We start from the raw sequence: 22,181 nt of genomic DNA, 5'->3' as shown, positions 1-22,181 counted from the left end.
ACCTAGGCTTCATTCATACCTGGGCTTTATTTACATCTAGACCACAGTCACACCTAGGCTTCATTCATACCTGGGCTTTATTTACATCTAGGCCCCAGGCACACCTAGGCTTCATTCATACCTGGGCTTTATTTACATCTAGACCCCAGGCACACCTAGGCTTCATTCATACCCGGGCTTTATTTACATCTAGGCCACAGTCACACCTAGGCTTCATTCACACCTAGGCTTTACTTACATCTAGGCCCCAGGCACACCTAGGCTTCATTCACACTTGGGCTTCATTCATATTTATTCTTCATTCACACCCGAGTCTCCTGTCTTCACCTTTCCCAGATATTAGAGAAGTGATCTTATAATTAGAGACTTTTCTGCCTCCCAGATCCCCTTTTCCTGATGTTAGCCGTGTTTGTGTGAGTTTTGTGGTGTTTATTCAGATCCTGGATGCACAGAATTCTATATTCTCTAAACATTTCTGATTCTGATGCGAATGGACCCCGGACGGGGGAGGGGCGGTGATTCAGCACATGGAATGCTGGGAAGGGGAGTGCAGCCGCCATCTTTGATCTGCAATGGACTGTATAGACAAGTGACCTCAATCCTGAGGTGTGACATCATTTATATCACGTTATATCTTTATTATTACCATCTCTATTACATTCATATCTGTATTTCTTTCTGTGTACTGTTATCTCCCCCTCAGGCTTCCCTTGGGTGCCCGGGGTAACTAGCACACAGCCCCCTCTTCTTGGTTGCCCGGGGTAACAAGCATATGGCCCCCTCTCCTTGGTTGCCAGGGGTAACAAGCACATGGCCCCCTTAGCTCAGTTGCCTGGGGTAAAGAGCTCATGGCCCCATGTCTTCGGTTGCCCGGGGTAACGAACACATGGACCCCTCTTCTCGGTTGCCCAGGGCAACAAGCACATGGCCCTCTCTCCTCGGTTGCCCAGGGCAACAAGCACATGGCCCCCTCTCCTCCGTTGCCTGGGGCAACAATCTCATGGCCCCCTCTCCTCCGTTGCCTGGGGCAACAAGCTCATGGCCCCCTTTCTTCGGTTGCCCGGGGTAAAGAGCTCATGGCCCCCTCTCCTCAGTTGCCCGGGGTAACAAGCACATGGCCCCCTCTCTTCGGTTGCCCCTCTCCTTGGTTGCCCGGGGAAACAAGCAGATGGCCCCCTCTCCTTCGGTTGCCCAGGGTAACAAGCACATGGCCCCCTCTCCTCGGTTGCCCGGGGTTACAAGCACATGGCTCCCTCTCCTCGGGTTGCCCGGGGTAACAAGCACATGGCTCCCTCTCCTCGGTTGCCTGGGGTAACAAGCACATGGCCCCCTCTCCTTGGTTGCCCGGGGTAACAAGCACACAGCCCCTCTCCTCGGTTGCCCGGGGTAACAGGCACATGGCCCCCTCTCCTCGGTTGCCTGGGGTAACAAGCACATGCCTCCCTCTCCTCAGTTGCCCGGGGTAACAAGCACACACACGGTCCCCTCTCCGCGGTTGCCCAGGATAACAAGCACATGGCCCCCTCTCCTCAGTTGCCCGGGGTAACAAGCACATGGCTCCCACTCCTCGGTTGCCCGAGTTAACAAGCACATGGCCCCCTCTCCTCGGTTACCTGGAGTAACAAGCACATGGCCCCCTCTCCTTGGTTGCCCGGGTTAACAAGCACATGGCCCCCTCTCCTTGGTTGCCCGGGGTAACAAGCACATGGCCCCCTCTCCTCGCTTGCCCGGGGTAACAAGCACATGGCCCCCTCTCCTCGCTTGCCCGGGGTAACAAGCACATGGCCCCCTCTCCTCGCTTGCCCGGGGTAACAAGCACATGGCCCCCTCTCCTCGCTTGCCCGGGGTAACAAGCACATGGCCCCCTCTCCTCGCTTGCCCGGGGTAACAAGCACATGGCCCCCTCTCCTCAGTTGCCCGGGGTAACAAGCACATGGCTCCCACTCCTCGGTTGCCCGAGTTAACAAGCACATGGCCCCCTCTCCTCGGTTACCTGGAGTAACAAGCACATGGCCCCCTCTCCTTGGTTGCCCGGGTTAACAAGCACATGGCCCCCCTCTCCTCGCTTGCCCGGGGTAACAAGCACATGGCCCCCTCTCCTCGCTTGCCCGGGGTAACAAGCACATGGCCCCCTCTCCTCGCTTGCCCGGGGTAACAAGCACATGGCCCCCTCTCCTCGCTTGCCCGGGGTAACAAGCACATGGCCCCCTCTCCTCGCTTGCCCGGGGTAACAAGCACATGGCCCCCTCTCCTCGCTTGCCCGGGGTAACAAGCACATGGCCCCCTCTCCTCGGTTGCCCGGGGTAACAAGCACATGGCCCCCTCTCCTCGGTTGCCCGGGGTAACAAGCACATGGCCCCCTCTCCTCGGTTGCCCGGGGTAACAAGCACATGGCCCCCTCTCCTCGGTTGCCCGGGGTAACAAGCACATGGCCCCCTCTCCTCGGTTGCCCGGGGTAACAAGCACATGGCCCCCTCTCCTCGGTTGCCCGGGGTAACAAGCACATGGCCCCCTCTCCTCGGTTGCCCTGGGTAACAAGCACATGGCTCCCTCTCCTCGGTTGCCCGGGGTAACAAGCACATGGCCCCCTCTCCTCGGTTGCCCGGGGTAACAAGCACATGGCCCCCTCTCCTCGCTTGCCCGGGGTAACAAGCACATGGGCCCCTCTCCTCGGTTGCCCGGGGTAACAAGCACATGGCCCCCTCTCCTCGGTTGCCTTGGGGTAACAAGCACATGGCCCCCTCTCCATGGTTGCCCGGGGTAACAAGCACATGGCCCCCTCTCCTCGGTTGCCCGGGGTAACAAGCACATGGCCCCCTCTCCTCGGTTGCCCGGGGTAACAAGCACATGGCCCCCTCTCCTCGGTTGCCCGGGGTAACAAGCACATGGCCCCCTCTCCTCGGTTGCCTTGGGGTAACAAGCACATGGCCCCCTCTCCATGGTTGCCCTGGGTAACAAGCACATGGCTCCCTCTCCTCGGTTGCCCGGGTAACAAGCACATGGCCCCCTCTCCTCGGTTGCCCGGGGTAACAAGCACATGGCCCCCTCTCCTCGGTTGCCCGGGGTAACAAGCACATGGGCCCCTCTCCTCGGTTGCCCGGGGTAACAAGCACATGGCCCCCTCTCCTCGGTTGCCTTGGGGTAACAAGCACATGGCCCCCTCTCCTCGGTTGCCTTGGGGTAACAAGCACATGGGCCCCTCTCCATGGTTGCCCGGGGTAACAAGCACATGGCCCCCTCTCCTCGGTTGCCCGGGGTAACAAGCACATGGGCCCCTCTCCTCGGTTGCCCGGGGTAACAAGCACATGGCCCCCTCTCCATGGTTGCCCGGGGTAACAAGCACATGGCCCCCTCTCCTCGGTTGCCCGGGGTAACAAGCACATGGGCCCCTCTCCTCGGTTGCCTTGGGGTAACAAGCACATGGCCCCCTCTCCTCGGTTGCCTTGGGGTAACAAGCACATGGCCCCCTCTCCATGGTTGCCCTGGGTAACAAGCACATGGCCCCCTCTCCTCGGTTGCCCGGGGTAACAAGCACGTGGCTCCTATTCTTCTAGCGTTTTCCACAACTTCTTCCTCAACACAAACAAGCCACGCCCCCGAAGAGGCGAGCAGAGCGCAGGTACAGTGGGTGTGGCCGCCTCCCTCTTTGCAGCCGGGACCTCCTCTGATTGGCTGCCTGGGTGAGGGGCGGCTCCTCCCGCTATATGCGGTGAAAGTTCCAGACGATTCTGGAAGCGGAGTGGGCGTGTCGTGTGAAGGGGGCGGGTATTGTATATAACTACGAGCGGTCAGTCAGAGGATCAGACATTGGCGGAATACTGAGCGCGGAGCAAGCGGACAGAAGAGACCGGAGAGGTGAGCGGAGAACGGGGCACTAAAGGGGCACCACCGGGGCATTACCGGGGGTATTCTGTGCTGAGGGGGTGGACGTTGCCTATAGCAACCATCTCCTTGTCACATGATGCCCTGCAACCACGTCTGGTTGCCAGGGGCAACAGGGTAACTAACAGACATCCCAGTCACGTGTTGTGATGTAGAACTCTCTGTACTTCATCACCCCCGGGGGAGGGGGATGGATGGAGGGGTCTCTATAGGGACAGGTGTTGGGGGTGAGGGGTCCCTAGAAGAGCCCCTCACCCCCCACACCTGAGAAGAACCCCTCACCTGTGCCTAGGGCAGGGGTAGGGAAGGCTCTCCAGCTGTTTTGAAACTACAAGTCCCATGAGACATTGCAAGACCCTGACAATCACAGGCATGACTCCTAGGGGCAGAGGCATGATGGGATTTGTAGTTTCAAAACAGCTGGAGAGCCGAGCTTCCCTACCCCTGCCCTAGAGGAACCCCTCACCCCTGAGAAGAACCCCTCACCTGTCCCTAGAGAGACCCCTCACCCCCAACACCTGTCCATCTAGGGACAGGTGAGGAGTTCTTGTCGGGGGTGAGGGGTCTCTATATAGGACAGGTGTTGAGGGGTGAGGAGTCCCTCTAGGGACAGGCGAGGGTTCCTCTAGGGACGGGGGGGTCTCTATAGGGACAGGTGTCAGGGGGAGGTCCCTCTAGGGACAGATGTTGAGGGTGAGGGGTCCATCTAGGGACAGGGGAGGGGTTCTTCACAGGTGCCGGGGGCGAGGGGTCCCTGTAGGGACAGGTGTCGGGGGTCTCTATATAGGGACAGGTGTCGGGGGGGGGTCCCTCTAGGGACAGGGGAGGGGTTCTTCACAGGTGCCGGGGGCGAGGGGTCCCTGTAGGGACAGGTGTCGGGGGGTCTCCATATAGGGACAGGTGTAGGGGGGGAGGGGTCCCTCTAGGGACAGGGGAGGGGTTCTTCACAGGTGTCGGGGGGTGGGGGTCCCTCTAGGGACAGGGGAGGGGTTCTTCACAGGTGTCGGGGGGTGGGGGTCCCTCTAGGGACAGGGGAGGGGTTCTTCACAGGTGTCGGGTGAAGGGTCCATCTAGGGACAGGTGAGGGGTTCTTCACAGGGGCGAGGGGTCCCTGTAGGGACAGGTGTCGGGGGTGAGGGGTCCCTCTAGGGGCAGGTGTTGAGGGTGAGGGGTCCCTCTAGGGGCAGGTGTCGGGGGTGAGGGGTCCCTCTAGGGGCAGGTGTCGGGGGTGAGGGGTCCCTCTAGGGGCAGGTGTCGGGGGTGAGGGGTCCCTCTAGGGGCAGGTGTTGAGGGTGAGGGGTCCTTATAGGGGCAGGTGTCGGGGGTAACAAGCACAGGGCCCCCTATTCTCCTTTTAGGGTATTTCCACAACTTCCTCAGCACCATCAAGCCACGCCCCCGAAGAGGTGAGCAGCACGTGGGTACAGTGGGTGTGGCCGGCCCCCTCTCTGTAGCCGATATCTCCTCTGATTGGGTGAAGGGCGGCTCCTCCCACCCTTTACCCATACATGTGGTGAAAGTTCCAGATGTTTCTGGAAGCTGAGTGGGTGTGTCCTGTAAAGGGGGCGGGTACCGTATACGACAGGTGTTAGGGGAGGGGTCCCTATAGGGGCATGCTGTGTCATCATGGGGGGGGGGGGGGGAGGATATAAGTTGCACAGCTCGGCATGCCTGGCAGTGCCTATTAGTGCCGGTGTCTTGTCTAATAACGTCCTCCATCGGATAGTATCCTCTGTGTAGTGCGCATGCGCAGTACACAGCAACACAGATTCCGAAAATTGCCGAGGATGAACGGGGTCCAGGTTCTATCCCCATTCAAGTGGACATAGAGCAGGAATAAAAAAGAGCCGAGCGCAGCGAGGCCGAGCCCGAAACGTGGCGAGCAAAGCTCGCCCGCGAGGGGCCCTTTAATACTCACAACCCTATGTCCGCTTGGATGGTGGGGCTACCACCTCCACTCACGGCGCAGGCGCCGTTCAGCTTCGGAAATTTTCCGAAGCTTCGTCTGCTCCGTACTGCGCATGCGCAGTACGGGGCGGACACTATATGATGGCCGAACACTATATGGCACAACACCGGCTGTATGCAGATCTGATCTGTGGTGTCGGGGTGTGGAGGAATGACAGGTTTGGCCATGTAGGGTCTGGTGACGGCAACTTTCCTACCGGAGTCAGATTGTGGTGATGACGGTTTAGCCTTCAGTGGAAGGTGTGATTTATGTAATCTGGGGGTGTTATATCAGATGTGATCCCTCCATCTGATCCCCCATGGGGTGTAATCTCAGATGTGATCCCTCCATGGGGTGTAATCTCATATGTGATCCCCCCCATGGGGTGTAATCTCATATGTGATCCCCCCCATGGGGTGTAATCTCAGATGTGATCCCCCCATGGGGTGTAATGTCAGATGTGATCCCCCCATGGGGTGTAATCTCATATGTGATCCCCCCCATGGGGTGTAATCTCAGATGTGATCCCCCCATGGGGTGTAATCTCATGTGATCCCCCCCATGGGGTGTAATCTCATATGTGATCCCCCCCATGGGGTGTAATCTCATATGTGATCCCCCCATGGGGTGTAATCTCAGATGTGATCCCCCCATGGGGTGTAATCTCATATGTGATCCCCCCCATGGGGTGTAATGTCAGATGTGATCCCCCATGGGGTGTAATCTCAGATGTGATCCCCCCCATGGGGTGTAATCTCAGATGTGATCCCCCCATGGGGTGTAATCTCAGATGTGATCCCCCCATGGGGTGTAATCTCATATGTGATCCCTCCACGGCTCGAGCGTGTTGCAGTAAAGTGTGACTCAGAACATTTCCTCCAGAACCTTCCTGTAATCTGCATTAGCTGCTGGAGGGAGGGCTTCTCTTATGGTAACTTCTAGAATGGTGTAGTTGTGTGGTCTGGCCTGTAGGTGGCACTGTCACCTCAGCGTGTTTATCTAGAAGGATCAGGCATTGTGTGTCGGCTGTAGGGAGGCGATTTTAACCGATTTATTTCTGTGTCATTTAAAGTGCCGGTTCTCTTCTGTGTCTGATTCTCCCATCTCTCCATCATTGTACAGATGCCGGAAGAAGTTCCAGCTGTGGATCCTCAGGACCAACAAATGGAGGAGGAGGAGGAGGTGGAGACGTTCGCTTTCCAGGCTGAGATCGCTCAGCTGATGTCTCTGATCATCAACACCTTCTATTCCAACAAGGAGATCTTCCTCAGGGAGCTGATCTCCAACTCCTCTGATGTAAGTACCCAATATTCAACTCTATGGTGTGTCTTCCACCGGGGGGGGGGGGGGGGGGGGGCAGATGCCAAACCCCCCTTCCCCCACACACCAAAACATTATTTCTAAGTCTGCCCCCTGGTGTAATGTCTGTAAGTTTGTTTGGCCCCAATAAAGTATTTGCTGCTTTAACAGGTGAGTTTGCTGGGTGCACTCTATTCACCGTATATACCCTCGGCTACATGCAGTATACAGGGGGGGGGCAACTTCCCGTCCCACACCTGTAACAAAATTGAGTTGAGAGCTGCTCAACCATTCAGACACTTGTATTCTGACTACAAAGCTTCCCCTGATTGGCTGAAATTATCATCTGCCCGCCTGTCGACCTCAGCCAGTCCGGGGAAGATTTGATTTCAATCAGAAGATTTATAATTTTTTGTTCTGGGGGTGAGACGTCAAGTTCTTATCTGACTTCCGCATATTGTATGTAGCGGAGGGGTGCGTAAAGTAATACAGCGTGCCTGTTTGGCTGGGGTCACACTTGTGCAGGTGGGGGGTCCCACCGCAGATCCACAGCCGTAACCACCGGCACAGGAAAAATACGCTGGGAGGGGCATCATTCATCCTAAAGGAACCCCCACCCACTGGAAAACGCAGTGAAGGTCTCTCTGCACTGCACTTATGGTTTCCATGCGGGTCGTGTTTTCAGAAGAGGTACAGGGACCGTTTTCTGGCTTTAAATAAGAGGGGGTGCCGTGCCCCCACGTAGCATTTGAGAACCTAGCCTTAGTACAGCGGGGCTCCGGTCACATATATATGTGGCTCTGGGGTTGGCATCCAATGCCGTTTCCATTCACTGGTTCAGGTGGAAATTTGTTGCGGAAATTGCACCTAAACCGGACTGAAAAAATTCTTGGGACCCTTTTTTTAATGTGAACAGGTTCTAAATGGGGGTGCTGCTTAGGCTGGCTTGGCCCATATACATTTTTAAATGGCCCTTAAACTTGGTGTTGAGCTTTTATGTTGAATCTGTTTTTATTAAGTTGTAAACAGGACATGGCTTAGACATGATAATGCAAGACCAGGTCCAATGAATGTACAAAGTATACATTAATAATGTAGTAATAAGAAAAGTATACATTAATACTGTAGTAATAAAACAAGCACAGGAGTGTATTAAAAAAAAAAAAAGAAAAGAAAAAAGGAAACCCAAGGCATTGTAAAGTGAACATGCACTCTGTATAGAAAATGAACGCCATAGAGCAGTGATGGGGAACCTTCGCATCCCAGATGTTTTGGAACTACATTTCCCATGATGCTCCCCTACACTGCAGAGTAGTTGAGCTTAATGGGAAATGTAGTTCCAAAACATCTGCAGTGCGAAGGTTCTCCATCACTGCCATAGACCGTTAGGAATGTACTGTTAGAGATCACAGTAGATTTATCATGGGTATATTTTGGTGATACAGGTAATATATTGTGGGTTTTATATGTCAATGCAATAATAAAAAAAAAAAAAAAATAATATATATATATATATATATATATATATATATATATATATATATATATATATATATATATATATATATATATATATATATATATATATAATATGTATATGTCAAAGGGGGGGGGATTTAACCACCTGACATCCGTGCTATGGCCGAATGACAGCCACAGCGTGGATGTGAATTCCCAGGAGGCAGTCATGATGGCCTCCCCTGTGCACACTCCCTGCACGAGCCGTGTGATGAGAGTCACTGAGACTCTGGTGATCACCGATCGTGCGTAAGGGGCCAGTCCCGGCCCCTTACCATGTGATCAGCTGTCAGCCAATGACAGCTGATCACATGATGTAAACAAAAGCTCAGCGATTTTTTTTTTTTTTTTTCTTTTTTCTTTTTTCTCCTCACGCTGACAGCGGAGGAGGAAAAAAAAACAGATCAGCAGCTTATCTTAAAGGGACATTGTTCCTGAAAAGGAAGAGGTGATTATGCCTCAATTATAGCGTAACAGTGCCCACAATTGCCACCTAGAAGTGCTACCTATCAATGTAACCGATCGGTGCCCATCAGTGCCGCCTCATCAGCGTACTTTAATGACGGACAAAAATTACCAGTTTATAACATTTTAAAACAAAAAAAAGTCCTTCGGTCTTTTTACATTAAAAAAAAAAAATCGCACAGGTGATCAAATACTGCCAAAAGAAAATGACAAAAAATTAATTTGGGTACAGTGTTGAATGACCGCGCAATTGTCATTCAAAGTGCAACAAACAGCTGAAAATTGGTCTGGATAGAAGGGAGGGGGCCCTGTAAGCAAGTGGTTAATACATTTAAAAAAATGAAATTTCGGGGGGGGGGTGGGGGGAGACATGACAGTGGATGGAGTTAAGCTTTTAAAGTGTAAGTTCACCTTTAGAAAAAATCTGCCCCACTGTACCAGATTGCTCCGATTCCCCCGCTGTCAGACACTGAAAAGCCACTTCACCTGTCTGGAGCTTTTAAAATCCCAGCGGCTTCCGCTCCTCTCTCAGTGCTCGCACTACGGGATAGATGGCTACTGATTGGTCAGAGCTGTTCCTGTGATGGTGTTAACACTTCAATCAGCCGAATAAGAAACCCATACAAATAATTCCCCCCCCCCCCCCCCCCCAAGACAAGGCTCTGTATTGAGGGTCTAACAGGAATGAATCTTTATTTTGAGATCTCACACAAATATATATACAGCAAGATAAAAATGCAACCAGTAACCAGAAATCTAATTAACATGAGCTAATTATCCAATCCTTTAGACAGCCTAGGTGACTCAGAGACATGACCTCTAGGACAGACTTCACGTCTCCGAGCTCACCGACTATACAAAACGCCTTATCATACATCTCAACACAGAACTCCTTCATACGATTGCAGGGTTGATTAGCACAATGAGTGAAAGACTCTTAGAAGCTGTGATAAGTCATACTAGACTAATTTACATTATAGTAGATGACAGACAGGTGGCTGGAGTTGATGACATCGGCATCTCCTCACAGTATGAATCAGTCACTATTTCTAATATGGCATATCCAGGGTCCCCAGAGTCTGTGTGTCTTGGGGGACATGAACCCGAATCTAAAGTAACGCCACCCCAGGCATACAGGTCCACAGGCATACAGCTCTCAGAGTATTGTTCCCTTATTATCCATGGCCCATAATCAGAATGCGAGAGGCTAGCATTCAGTCCCCTCCAAAAGCCCCTGTCCCAGGTAGGTCTGTCACACTGACCAATTCAAATCCATGCAATCCGTACTGGCTAGGCAATACAAACACGATTAAGCTGCGGCGGGGGATCCTCCGGACCAGCGAAGGTGACTGCAGGGGATCACAGCAATCTAATACGGGGGGTGGGTGATGGGCAGGGGGTCCAGTGTAAGGTCCTCTTTCAGATTTTCTGAAGGTAAACTTGCGCTTTTAAATGAAACGAACATAACCATGTGCCACCCAAGCCTTGATCTTCAGCTCTTAGGATACAATGCTCACATCTAGATTATAACTATTGAGAATATGAACCTATAAGGAGGTTCTTTCCTCGATTCCCCCGAGTAAAAATGTGCTTTCATTACGTTCTCGGTAACCGCATTCATTAATGTATGACTTGTTTTCAGGCTCTGGATAAGATCCGATACGAGAGTCTGACTGACCCCAGCAAGCTGGATTCCGGGAAGGAGCTGAAGATTGATGTGATCCCCAACCAACAGGACAGAACCTTGACCATCATTGACACCGGAATCGGGATGACCAAAGCTGATCTCATCAATAACCTGGGAACCATCGCCAAATCCGGGACCAAGGCCTTCATGGAGGCTCTGCAGGCCGGAGCGGACATCTCTATGATTGGTCAGTTCGGTGTGGGTTTCTACTCCGCCTATCTGGTTGCTGAGAAAGTGACGGTGATCACCAAGCACAACGATGACGAGCAGTATGCCTGGGAATCCTCAGCCGGAGGATCCTTCACTGTCAGAGTGGACTGCAGTGAGTATACTGACAGCACTGAGGGTACAAATGGTGGCAGTAGTCGGGTTCAGACACAGCCGTTTTTATTTGGTTCCTGTACCTTGGATTAGGATGTTGGCTAATGACAGGCGATTACTCTTCCAGGTGAGCCTCTGGGACGAGGTACAAAAGTCATCCTTCACCTGAAAGAGGACCAGTCTGAATACCTGGAGGAGAAGAGGATAAAGGAGATCGTGAAGAAACATTCCCAGTTCATCGGTTACCCTATTACACTGTTTGTGGAGAAGGAGCGGGACAAGGAAGTGAGTGATGATGAAGCCGAGGAGGAGAAGGAAGAGAAGAAAGAGGAAGAGAAGAGCGAGGAGAAGCCAGAAATAGAGGATGTGGGATCCGATGAGGAGGAAGATAAGAAGGAAGGAGACAAGAAGAAGAAAAAGAAGATAAGGGAAAAATACATCGACCAGGAAGAGCTGAACAAAACCAAACCCATCTGGACCCGCAACCCTGATGACATCAACAACGAGGAGTACGGCGAGTTCTACAAGAGTCTCACCAACGACTGGGAGGACCACCTGGCTGTGAAGGTAATCCCACCAACACCGATCCGGGGGGCGGGGGGGTAAATCTCTATAGAGGTGAGGATTATCACAACTGGCTTCAGTAGTTGGATGTTGAGGGACATTTGATTGGCTGTCACAGTGGTCGTATGATCGGTAGCCGGTCAGGATCAGCTTCTGATCTTCTGTGCTGGGAACACGCAGTGCGCGCGCTCCGCACACGCATTAGAAGCCCGGTGACTTCCTTTTGCCACCTCACATAGAGGTTGATTTACTAAAGGCAAGTGGACTGCACTACAGAAACAGCAGTTGCTCCAGTGATTAGTAAATGAGCAGAAGCTTTCTTTGCACGTGATCGGGTATTGTTTGCAAAGTGAAGGATTACCTCATTAAGCTCTGGAGCAACTGCCCTTTGTGAAGTGCACAGTCTATTTGCCTTTAGTAAATCAGCCCCATAATGTGTTACACGGATAGGACAAGTTAAGGAGGAGGCTCATAACGGTGGTGGGGGGGGGGTGAAAGTCAGCAGCTACAAATCCTTTTAATAAAAAAACACTTGCCTGTCCAGGGGTCCAGCACCGTCCTCACCTAGGTCGGTTCTTCACTAACCTTGGGTTCCTGGCTCCTCATTTTTGGATATTTAAAGCATTTTTTTTTTTTATTATTACTTTCTAACTTGCTTTTTTTGGAAGTACTAAGAGTACTTCCGATCCAGTCAGGCCGAGTAAGTCGCATCCTCTTTCCGCGGCGAGCCCCGTGTTGTCTTCTGGGACATGTGGGTGTGTCCCAGAAGACAAGCTGGCCATTTACAAAGCGTCACGGGACTCGCGCATGCGCAGTTGGAAAGCGGCAGTGAAGCTGCAAGGCTCCACTGTCGGTTTCCGTTAGTTGGAATGGCGGCGCCTGCACCCAGATGGACGGATCAGCCTGGGGGGGGGGGGGGGGGTTGGGGGACTGGCTCTGTCTGACTTTGTGGCCCTCCGGGGCATGTAAGTGTCCTTTTATTAAAAGTCAGCAGCTGCAAAGATTGTAGCTGCTGACGACTTCTTTTTTTTTTTTTTTTTTATTCGGCTGGAACACTGCTTTTTAAAGCAGAACTTTTCCTTTTGGGGTTTAACACCTTCCTGCCTGGCCTATAGCGGAATGACGGCCGGACGGGGGCTTCGTTTTTTCTGACTGGATGTCCTGTGATATCCTTCAGAATGCGCTGCTCGTAGGCTCTTTACCATGTGATCAGTTGTGTCCAATCACAGTGTACATGGGGGAAATGGCAGTTATTGGCTTGCTTGAGTAGAGGAGAGCTGATAAGCGGCTGTTCTCGGAGGGGTAGATCTTCCCCATCGGTAATGCCTGTCTGTGCAACTAGTGCTGCATATCAGTGCCGCCTTGTTGGTGCACATCAGTGAAGGAGAAATTATTTACAAAATGTTATAACCAATTTATTCAAAATTTGTGGTCTTTTTCTCATGTAGCAAAAAATAAAACCCCCCCCCAGTGGTGATTAAATACCAACAAAAAAGCTCTGTCTCAAAAGATAAAAATGCCACGAGTACAGCGTTGCATGACTGCGCAATTGTCATTCAAATTGTGACAGCGCTGAAAATTGGCCTGGGCAGCAAGGGGATGACAGTGTCTGGTATTGAAGGGGTTTAAGGCCCCTTTCACTCTAAGCTGCCCCAGACGTCAGCGGTAAAGCAGTGCTATTTTTAGTGATGCTATTTGGCCACTAGCGGGATGGGATGGTTTTTAACCCCTTCCCGCCGAGCGTACGCAGATCTGCGTACTCTGCTTCCGGGGGGTATACCGGGATGATGCCCGCACCTGCAGGCATCATCCCGGTACCGTTTTGTTCAGCGGGCGATTGGCTATCCAGCCATAACAACCGATGCGGCTAAAAGCCGCTCGGCTGTTATGCCAGGGGAGCGGGAGGGGACGTCCCGCCGCTGTTACCGGTGCTCCCGTTCGATCGGGAGCACCGATTCAACTTGCGCTGCCTCCGGCTGCTGCTGAGGAACTGTAACGAAGCCGTAATCGGTGTCGTTCCAGTCTCCTCATAGTAAACACGGAAGCGACGTCATGACGTCACTTCCCGTTTACTCGGCTGCCAATGGCGCCGGTTTAAAAAAAATATTCGGTATTCAGAATTGCCGTTTTCGGCGATCTGAATACACTGAAGTGTAAAGGAGGGGTGGGGGGTCTTTTAGACCCCCGGATCCCTCCATAAAGAGTACCTGTCACCGCCTATTACTGTCACAAGGGATGTTTACATTCCTTGTGACAGCAATAAAAGTGATCAAAATTTTTATTTTTTTATTTTAAACAATTTAGTCATTTTAAAATAAATAAAAAAAGAAAAAAAATTTTTTTAAAGCGCCCGCCGTCCCCGTGAGCTCGCAAAGCAAAGAAAAAGCATACGGAAGTCGCGCCCGCGTATGTAAACGGTGTTCAAATGACACATGTGAGGTATCGCCGCGATCGTCGGAGCGAGAGCAATAATTCTAGCACTAGACCTCCTCTGTAACGCTAACCTGGTAACCGTAAAAAATGTTTAAAGTGTCGCCTATTGAGATTTTTAGGTACCGTACTTTGTCGTCAATCCACGAGTGCGCGCCATTATAAAGTGTGACATGTTTGGTATCTATTTACTCGGCGTAACATTATCTTTCACATTATGCAAAAAAAAATGGGATAATTTTACTGTTTTTTTTTTTTTTTAATTCATGAAAGTGTCCCTTTTCCCAAAAAGTTGCATTTAAAACACCGCTGCACAAATACCGTGTGACATAAAATATTGCAACAATCGCCGTTTTATTCTCTAGAGTCTCTGTTAAAAAAATATATATATAATGTTTGGGGGTTCCAAGTAATTTTCTAGTAGAAAATATGGATTTTAACTTGTAAACACCAAATTCCAAAAATAGGCTTAGTCATGAAAGGGTTAAACCCCCCCCAGCTAGAGGCCAAAGAGGGGTTAAATACACCCATAAAATGCCCCTGCAGCAGCGAGTGCAAAATCCGATGCAGCTGTGCATGGCAGCCAATCAGATTCTAACTTCAGCTTGTCCATTTAAGCTTTGACAATAAAACCTGGAAGCTGATTGGTTTCTATGCAGAGCCACTCCAGTTTTAGTAAACCTCCCCCTGTGCCTGCTATGGGCAGGAGTGGTGGTTGGGTGAGGATGACTCCTGTAGCCTTCCTGTTCTATACACATAGGTGGGTGCTTCTGCATGTTCACTAATTACTTGTTTATGGAGGGGTGTTATTTACTAAAGGCAAATCCACTTTGCACTTGGAGGTGCAGTCGCTGTAGATCTGAGGGGGACATGCAAGGAAGATAAAACAGCATTTTTGTTTTGGACATGATTAGATGAAAGAAATCAGCAGAGCTTCCCCTCATTTCAGACCTTCCACCCCTGAGATCTACAGCGGCTGCACTTCTACCTGGATTTGCCTTTAGTAAATCAACCCCATTGTGATCCCTGCTGGAGTTCTAGGTCAGTAATCCAGGAGAACCTGAGCTGGTGGAGCATTGTGTGTGAATTGTATGTGAATGTTGTTCGTTCTTCCAGCACTTCTCAGTGGAAGGCCAGCTGGAGTTCCGAGCTCTGCTCTTTGTACCCCGGAGAGCGCCCTTCGACTTGTTTGAGAATCGGAAGAAGAAAAACAACATCAAGCTGTATGTGCGCAGAGTCTTCATCATGGACAACTGCGAGGAGCTGATCCCCGAGTATCTCAGTAAGTAGCACCAGCTTCATCTTAGAGGGGGGGGGAGGGGGGACGCTGGATGTGCTCCTGACCGGAAATGTAACGATCACCTCTCTATACTCTTCAGACTTCATTCGAGGTGTGGTGGACTCGGAAGACCTCCCTCTGAACATCTCCAGAGAAATGCTTCAGCAGAGCAAGATCCTGAAAGTCATCCGGAAGAACCTGGTGAAGAAATGTCTAGAACTTTTCACAGAACTGTCCGAGGACAAAGACAACTACAAGAAGTTCTATGAGCAATTCTCCAAGAACATCAAGGTTGGTGCTATGGAAGACTCTTCCCCCCCCATCTGGTGTCATGTGTTCGATGCATCAAACATTGGGGGGGGGGGGGGATTTAGTGAGTCTGGAGCACTCAGAAACAGCAGTGCATGGGAGCCAATCCGCTTCTAATTTCGCCTTCTTCAGTTAAGCATTGGCAATAAATCCTGGAAGCTGATTGGTTTCTATGTAGAGCTGCACCAGATTTTGTGCTCTTCAGTTTTAGTAAATCAATTCCCCCCGCCCCCCCATTGTCTTCTTCCTCAGATCAGCCAAGTAACAAGCTTTTTTTTTTGTTTTTGTTTTTTTCTGTAGCTCGGTATTCACGAAGATTCACAAAACCGCAACAAACTTTCTGAATTGCTGCGATATTACACCTCCGCGTCCGGGGATGAGATGGTGTCACTGAAAGATTACTGTATGAGAATGAAGGAGAACCAGAAACACATCTACTATATCACAGGTGTGTGTGTGTATACCGCTCTACTAGATCACTCCTCACAGAACAGGGATATGTGTGTTTATATACACACACACACACTTCTGTTTTCTGCCTCTCGTGCCTGCGATCGCTCGTGGCCGGCGGTCATTGCAATCGTCTGCCACAAGCACCGTGCCTGTTATCCCGATCCCACAAGCACCGTGCCTGTTATCCCGATCCCACAAGCACCGTGCCTGTTATCCCGATCCCACAAGCACCGTGCCTGTTATCCCGATCCCACAAGCACCGTGCCTGTTATCCCGATCCCACAAGCACCCTGCCTGTTATCCCGATCCCACAAGCATCCTGCCTGTTATCCCGATCCCACAAGCATCCTGCCTGTTATCCCGATCCCACAAGCATCCTGCCTGTTATCCCGATCCCACAAGCATCCTGCCTGTTATCCCGATCCCACAAGCCGACGTATAGCTATGACAGCTCGCGAGGTCATGTGGACCTTCTGCAGTAAAATGATAGTGAAATGGATAAGAACTACAATCTAGTTCTTGGTTATCTGCTGCTGTTTCTAATTAAAAAGTATAAATGTGCAGCACATTAGAAGTAAACACTCTCTGAGACACGTTCAGCTCGGTTACTTCTAACTTCTGATTTATTGGTGGGCGGTGTTAATATTTTATACAGAAAGATACGTCATTGCTATGTCAGTCTAATTGGTTAAAATAAAAGAGAAATGGATTAACTTGATGCTTGAAGTTTGGTTGAAGCTGGTTCTCTTATCTCATATGCATTCTTCTAATGTGTGGGAAGCAGGGGGTAGACGCCATCTTTAAGAGCCAATCTGTATACTACATAATAAGTAAGGAGTTGCATAGAAACATGTATACACATAAGCAAATAGACATTTTCTGATTATCATTATGTACATTAGATTCCTTCACAACAGCGGCTGGTCAGCAAGTGGTTAAAACAAGAAAATCTGAAAGAGCTAGAGAGATAGATAGAGAGATAGAGATAGAGATATATATATATATATATATATATATATATATCTCTATCTATCGCTCTCTATCTCTTTATTATTATTTTTTTTCCCCCACCCTGTTTGTAGAGTGAGAGGCCAAGATGGCAGCTTCCTTGTTGGGAAAGGATAGGAGGGTTTAGTTAACATGATGGAGAGAGAGGAAACCAATGTATAGAGGCATAAAATGAGGTGATTTGTAAACTGAGCCGACGGGTCAGAAAATGACGGGTTACACAATTTAAATTCATAAAAACTTTGCAGTTTGTCTGACCTTTTTATCATTTTGTGTTCTCAGGTGAAACCAAGGAGCAGGTTACTCACTCGGTGTTTGTGGAGCGGCTCCGGAAGGCTGGTCTGGAAGTCATTTACATGATTGAGCCCATTGATGAATATTGCGTCCAGCAGCTGAAGGAGTTTGAGGGGAAGACGCTGGTCTCCGTCACAAAGGAAGGACTGGAGCTCCCGGAGGATGAAGAGGAGAAGAAGAGGCAGGAGGAAAAGAAATCCAAGTTTGAGAACCTGTGTAAGATCATGAAGGACATACTGGAGAAGAAAGTAGAGAAGGTCGGTATTCGTACTCGCAGGTCCTGTGTGCGTCCTCGTCTGTAGTTTTTTTTCCAGCTTCTAATGTCCCTTTTTGTCCCCATTTTTTTAGGTTGCAGTGTCCAACAGACTGGTGACCTCCCCGTGTTGTATAGTAACGAGTACATACGGCTGGACCGCCAACATGGAGCGTATCATGAAGGCGCAGGCCCTGCGAGACAACTCCACAATGGGCTACATGGCAGCCAAGAAGCACCTAGAGATTAACCCCGACCATTCCATTATCGAAACGCTGAGGCAGAAGGCCGACGCCGACAAGAATGACAAGTCTGTGAAGGATCTGGTGATTCTTCTGTATCAAACCGCACTTCTGTCATCCGGCTTCAGCCTGGAGGACCCGCAGACACACGCCAACCGCATCTACAGAATGATCCAACTTGGACTCGGTGAGTTCTGTGCACCAGACATTCACATGTCCCCCCTAAAGGTTTCTCTTGGGGTGAATGGGGCCAGATTTGTGTAGCTTATCAGACTGACGCGACTCACCTAGGGTGCCGGTAAATGGCCCCAAATAAGGACTAACCTTTCAGGTTGCCAATGTCTGAATATTCCTATTGCCTGGCTTTAAAGGGGTTGAAAAGGTAAAACCTTTTTCACCTTAATGCATTCTATACATTAAGGTGAGAAAACATCTGACAATGCCGCGGACCCCCCCCCCAATTTTACTTACCTGATCCCTCGAAAGTCCCACACTTAACTCCGATATCCTCTTCGCCACTCAGCTTTGTCGTTGTTCGGCTGAAGTGGATGGATTGAAAGCAGCGCAGCCATTGGCTCGCTCTGCTGTCAGTCACATCCAATGATGCAGCGCACCGGGGCCGAGTGATACAGCTATAGCCGCCGGCTGTATCACGGAAGTGCGCCCGCAAGCGCTTCCCACCATGCGAGGGAGCTCACATGAACGTGAAAAGTACTTGCAGGGGGAAGCCAAGACAGCCGCCGAGGGACCCCCAGAAGAGCAGGTCCGGGGCCACTCTGCAAAACGAGCTGCACAGTGGAGGTAAGTATAACATGTTTGTTATTTAAAAAAATAAAAATAAATCCCTTTTAACTACTGTCCTGGAATAAGTGCCCTGTTTTTGGCTGCATACCAGTTCTGGGTTCATGTACTGATAACCGCAATACTCTGCTCCAGAAAAAAAATGGCAATGGTGGAAGTACAAGAACTCAGGTGTACAGTGGACCATCGGATTGCGAGCAATGCAGTTCACGAGCGTTTCACAATACAAGTCATTTTTTTTTTTTTTTTTTTTTAATCCTGGCTCGCTTTGAGCGTTGTCTTGCAGTATTCAAGCCGCTGGGGTGTGCAGTACCTAATTTGGCCAGAGGTGCAGGGGGGGCACCGATGACATTCAGAAATGCTACGTTCCTGAGTGTCTCTGGCCACTTGTGGCACTGCATACACTGTGCCCCCCTCCCCCATACAGTACTGCATAGACCAGCAGTGGCTGTGGAGTTTACATTATTTCCTAAGGGCAAAACTTGCTTTGATAGAAAAGTGCTTTGGATTACAAGCGTGCTTCTGGAAGATATTATGCTCACAAGATATACTGTACTAAAAGAGGGCGGGGTTGAGTGTTATATAGATGGGGAAGGAATGAGTGAATAATACGTGGGGGGGGGATATATAATCGATGAGTGGTAATTATGATGCATAACGAATAAAAAGGCAAATGCTAAACCTATTGCCTTCAGCTTGTATAAAGTGTACACGGCACAGATAGAAAGGTCAAAAGCTGTACTAGGAGCTGTGGGTATAAAATTGGGTATATTGTATATTTTTATTTTTGTTTTTAAGGTTGGACTTGTATCTTGTTTTTTTTCAACCTGACTAACTATGTAACTACCGTATTTATCGGCGTATAAAACGCACCCCAAGTTTAGGAGGGAATTTTAAGGGAAAAAACTTTTAGGAGGGAAGTTTAATGGGAAAAAAAAACTTACATTTATATGCCCATCCGTGTCATCTGCAGCCTTGTCCCCCATTGCAGCCTTGTCTATTTGTTTTTTTAAAATGCCGCCGCCGAGATACAGAGCCGGATGTGTATCTCGGCGGCATGTAGTAGTTCTCGGCGGGCCTTCAGCTCTTCTCGGCAGCTTTCGGCCGACGAGAACGGCCGAAGGCGGCCGAAAGCCACCTTGAAGAGCCGAAGGCGGCTGAAAGCTGCCCAGAGGCTCAGAATTTCGGGGGATCAGCGTATAACACGCACCCACGATTTTCCCCTGCTTTTAAGGGGGGAAAAAGTGCGTGCGTGTTATACGCCGATAAATACGGTATGTATATTGTATAGTATGTGTCACATGATGAGAGACCCGTGTGTTACATAGTTGGTCAGCCCGGAAGTTCTGGTCTATGGACCCCCCAAGTCTTACCACCTTTCTTTTGTGGTTTCAGGTATTGATGAAGATGACGCGGCCACTGAAGACCTGATGGCCTCCACAACGGAGGAGATGCCGCCACTAGAAGGAGAAGACGACTCGTCTCGTATGGAAGAAGTTGACTGAATAATCACTTCATTCCCTGAAACACTTTAAACACTTTAAACACTTTAAAACGTTCCAGTTCTAATCTTAACTGGTTAGAGGTTGTTTTTTTTTTTGTACTTTGTGCAGCAATTCCGCTGTCTGCAAGTTATGTCTAAAAATATATATTTATTTTTTTGATGTTTGTTTGTTTTTTGTTAAATACCGTTCTATTAAAATAAAAGTTTAACTATTAAGACTGAACCTTGTCTTCTCAGAGCTCTTATTGTGAGCTTCTAGATCAGGGGTGCCCAACTAGTCGCCCCGCAGGGTTGCCAACCACCAGTAAATTTACTGACAGTTTGTAAAAATATATATAATTTCTTTTTTTTTTTTTTTTTTTACAACTGCCAGTAAATATCAGGGGCTGATCATTTCATGCTGTATTGACTATTTAACTGTAAATCACTTCATTGGGTATTGTCAGTGTTCATGTTTATACTGTTCAAATATTCTCTGTTGGTTTTCAATAGGAGTTCTGCAATTTCTCGGGTTGTCAGTAAAAAAAAAGTGCTGCGTCAGTAAATTTTCCATATTTTGTCAGTAAAAAAAATGCTGCGGGAGGTTTGTGGCGACTGGGCTGCTTTCAAACTGATACGCAAGTGCATGACAGTGTACTTTGTACTGAGCCATGGACTTCTGTTATTACCGTGGTGGTGCATCCATAAGGGCGCACAGGCGCCGCCCCCTCTCCAGCCACACCCCTTTATGAATGATGGAAAGCATGAATCCATGGTAGCTGCTGCCACCCCCTTTTCAGGCATTGGGCCCCTTGCTGGGTACCTGAATTACAGCGGTGGGGGCGTTTTTGAAGCACCTGGTTAGAGCCATAGGCATCGAAAAAGGTGACCTGCAAGCACACCCAGGTGTGTTAGGAAAGCGAATATTTAATTTGCTGTTCTAACAGAGAACCACCAATCAAGTGCTCGGGTCTGTTACCCATCACCTGATTGGCTGAAACAGCAGGTGCTGTGATTGGACGCTTATCGGGAGGAGATGTATAGAGTACACCGTTCGCTGCCACCGCCCACTGCCCCACCGAGACAGGTGATGGCACAGTGGCTACGTTTGGGCACCGTGAGGCTGCAGTTGATGCAGTTTTGTTTTTCAGTTTGTTTGCGCCCCCACAAATTTTCAGCACCAGCCGCCACGGAGCCATAGACTTCTGTTATCAGATGAATTAATAACCGATTATTACCCGCAGGTTACCCATCAAAACGTCACTTCCACCCATACGTCTTTTTTGTTGTCATATTTTTTTTATTTATATTTTTTCTTTTATTGCATTTAAGGCCAAGTATGAGATGTGAGGACTTTTTGACCCCCAGATCTCATATTTAAGAGGACCTGTCATGCTTTTTTCTATTCTATAAGGGATGTTTTCATTCCTTGTATTAGGAATTAAAGTGACCCAAATATTATTATTTTTTTTCTTTTAAAGTGTAAAAATAAAAACAAAAAAATAATTTTTATTTTTTTTTTGGCCCCGTCCCGACGAGCTCTCGCACAGAAGCGAACGCATACGTGAGCAGCGCTCGCATATGAAAATGGTGGTCAAACTACACATGTGAGGTATCGCCTCGATCGGCAGAGCGAGAGCAATAACTCTAGCCCTCCTCTGTAGCACAAAACATGCAACCAATAGAATTAACTTGTAAACACCGAGCCTGAAAGAGGTCTTTAACCACATGCCAACCGGGCCATAGCCGAAAGACGGCTACAGCGCGGTCTGCTTATTCTGGGAGGGCTTCAATGTACGTCTTCCTAGAATCTTGCTCCCACGCGCACCCTGGGGCACGCACCCGGGAACTTTACCACGTGATCGCTCCGTCAAATGACGGAACGATCACTTGTAAACAAACATGACGCTGGTTCCTCCCTCCCCTCTCTGTGCCAATCGGAACA

At 49.6% G+C, this 22,181-nt stretch overlaps 1 protein-coding gene across 1 annotated transcript; it reads left to right on the top strand.

Moving 5' to 3' along the window:
- The first annotated feature begins 3,703 nt into the window (after positions 1-3,703).
- On the top strand, positions 3,704-20,480 carry LOC143956471 (heat shock protein HSP 90-alpha). Its single transcript, XM_077466652.1, has 10 exons — positions 3,704-3,855; positions 6,953-7,126; positions 10,755-11,121; positions 11,248-11,687; positions 15,231-15,396; positions 15,494-15,684; positions 16,003-16,150; positions 17,446-17,714; positions 17,806-18,139; positions 20,149-20,480. Exons 2-10 carry the CDS (start codon positions 6,953-6,955, stop codon positions 20,256-20,258), a joined length of 2,199 nt encoding a protein of 732 aa, XP_077322778.1. The 5' UTR covers positions 3,704-3,855; the 3' UTR covers positions 20,259-20,480.
- The last annotated feature ends 1,701 nt before the right edge of the window (positions 20,481-22,181 follow it).

This window comes from Lithobates pipiens, unplaced genomic scaffold (genome assembly GCF_037356315.1).
Source record: "Lithobates pipiens isolate NorthernLeopardFrog02 unplaced genomic scaffold, aLitPip1_a1.2 Scaffold_37, whole genome shotgun sequence".
Taxonomy (NCBI): domain Eukaryota; kingdom Metazoa; phylum Chordata; class Amphibia; order Anura; family Ranidae; genus Lithobates; species Lithobates pipiens.
The sequence above is the reverse complement of the archived record's forward strand: the minus strand, read 5'-3'. Positions and strand labels throughout refer to the sequence as shown.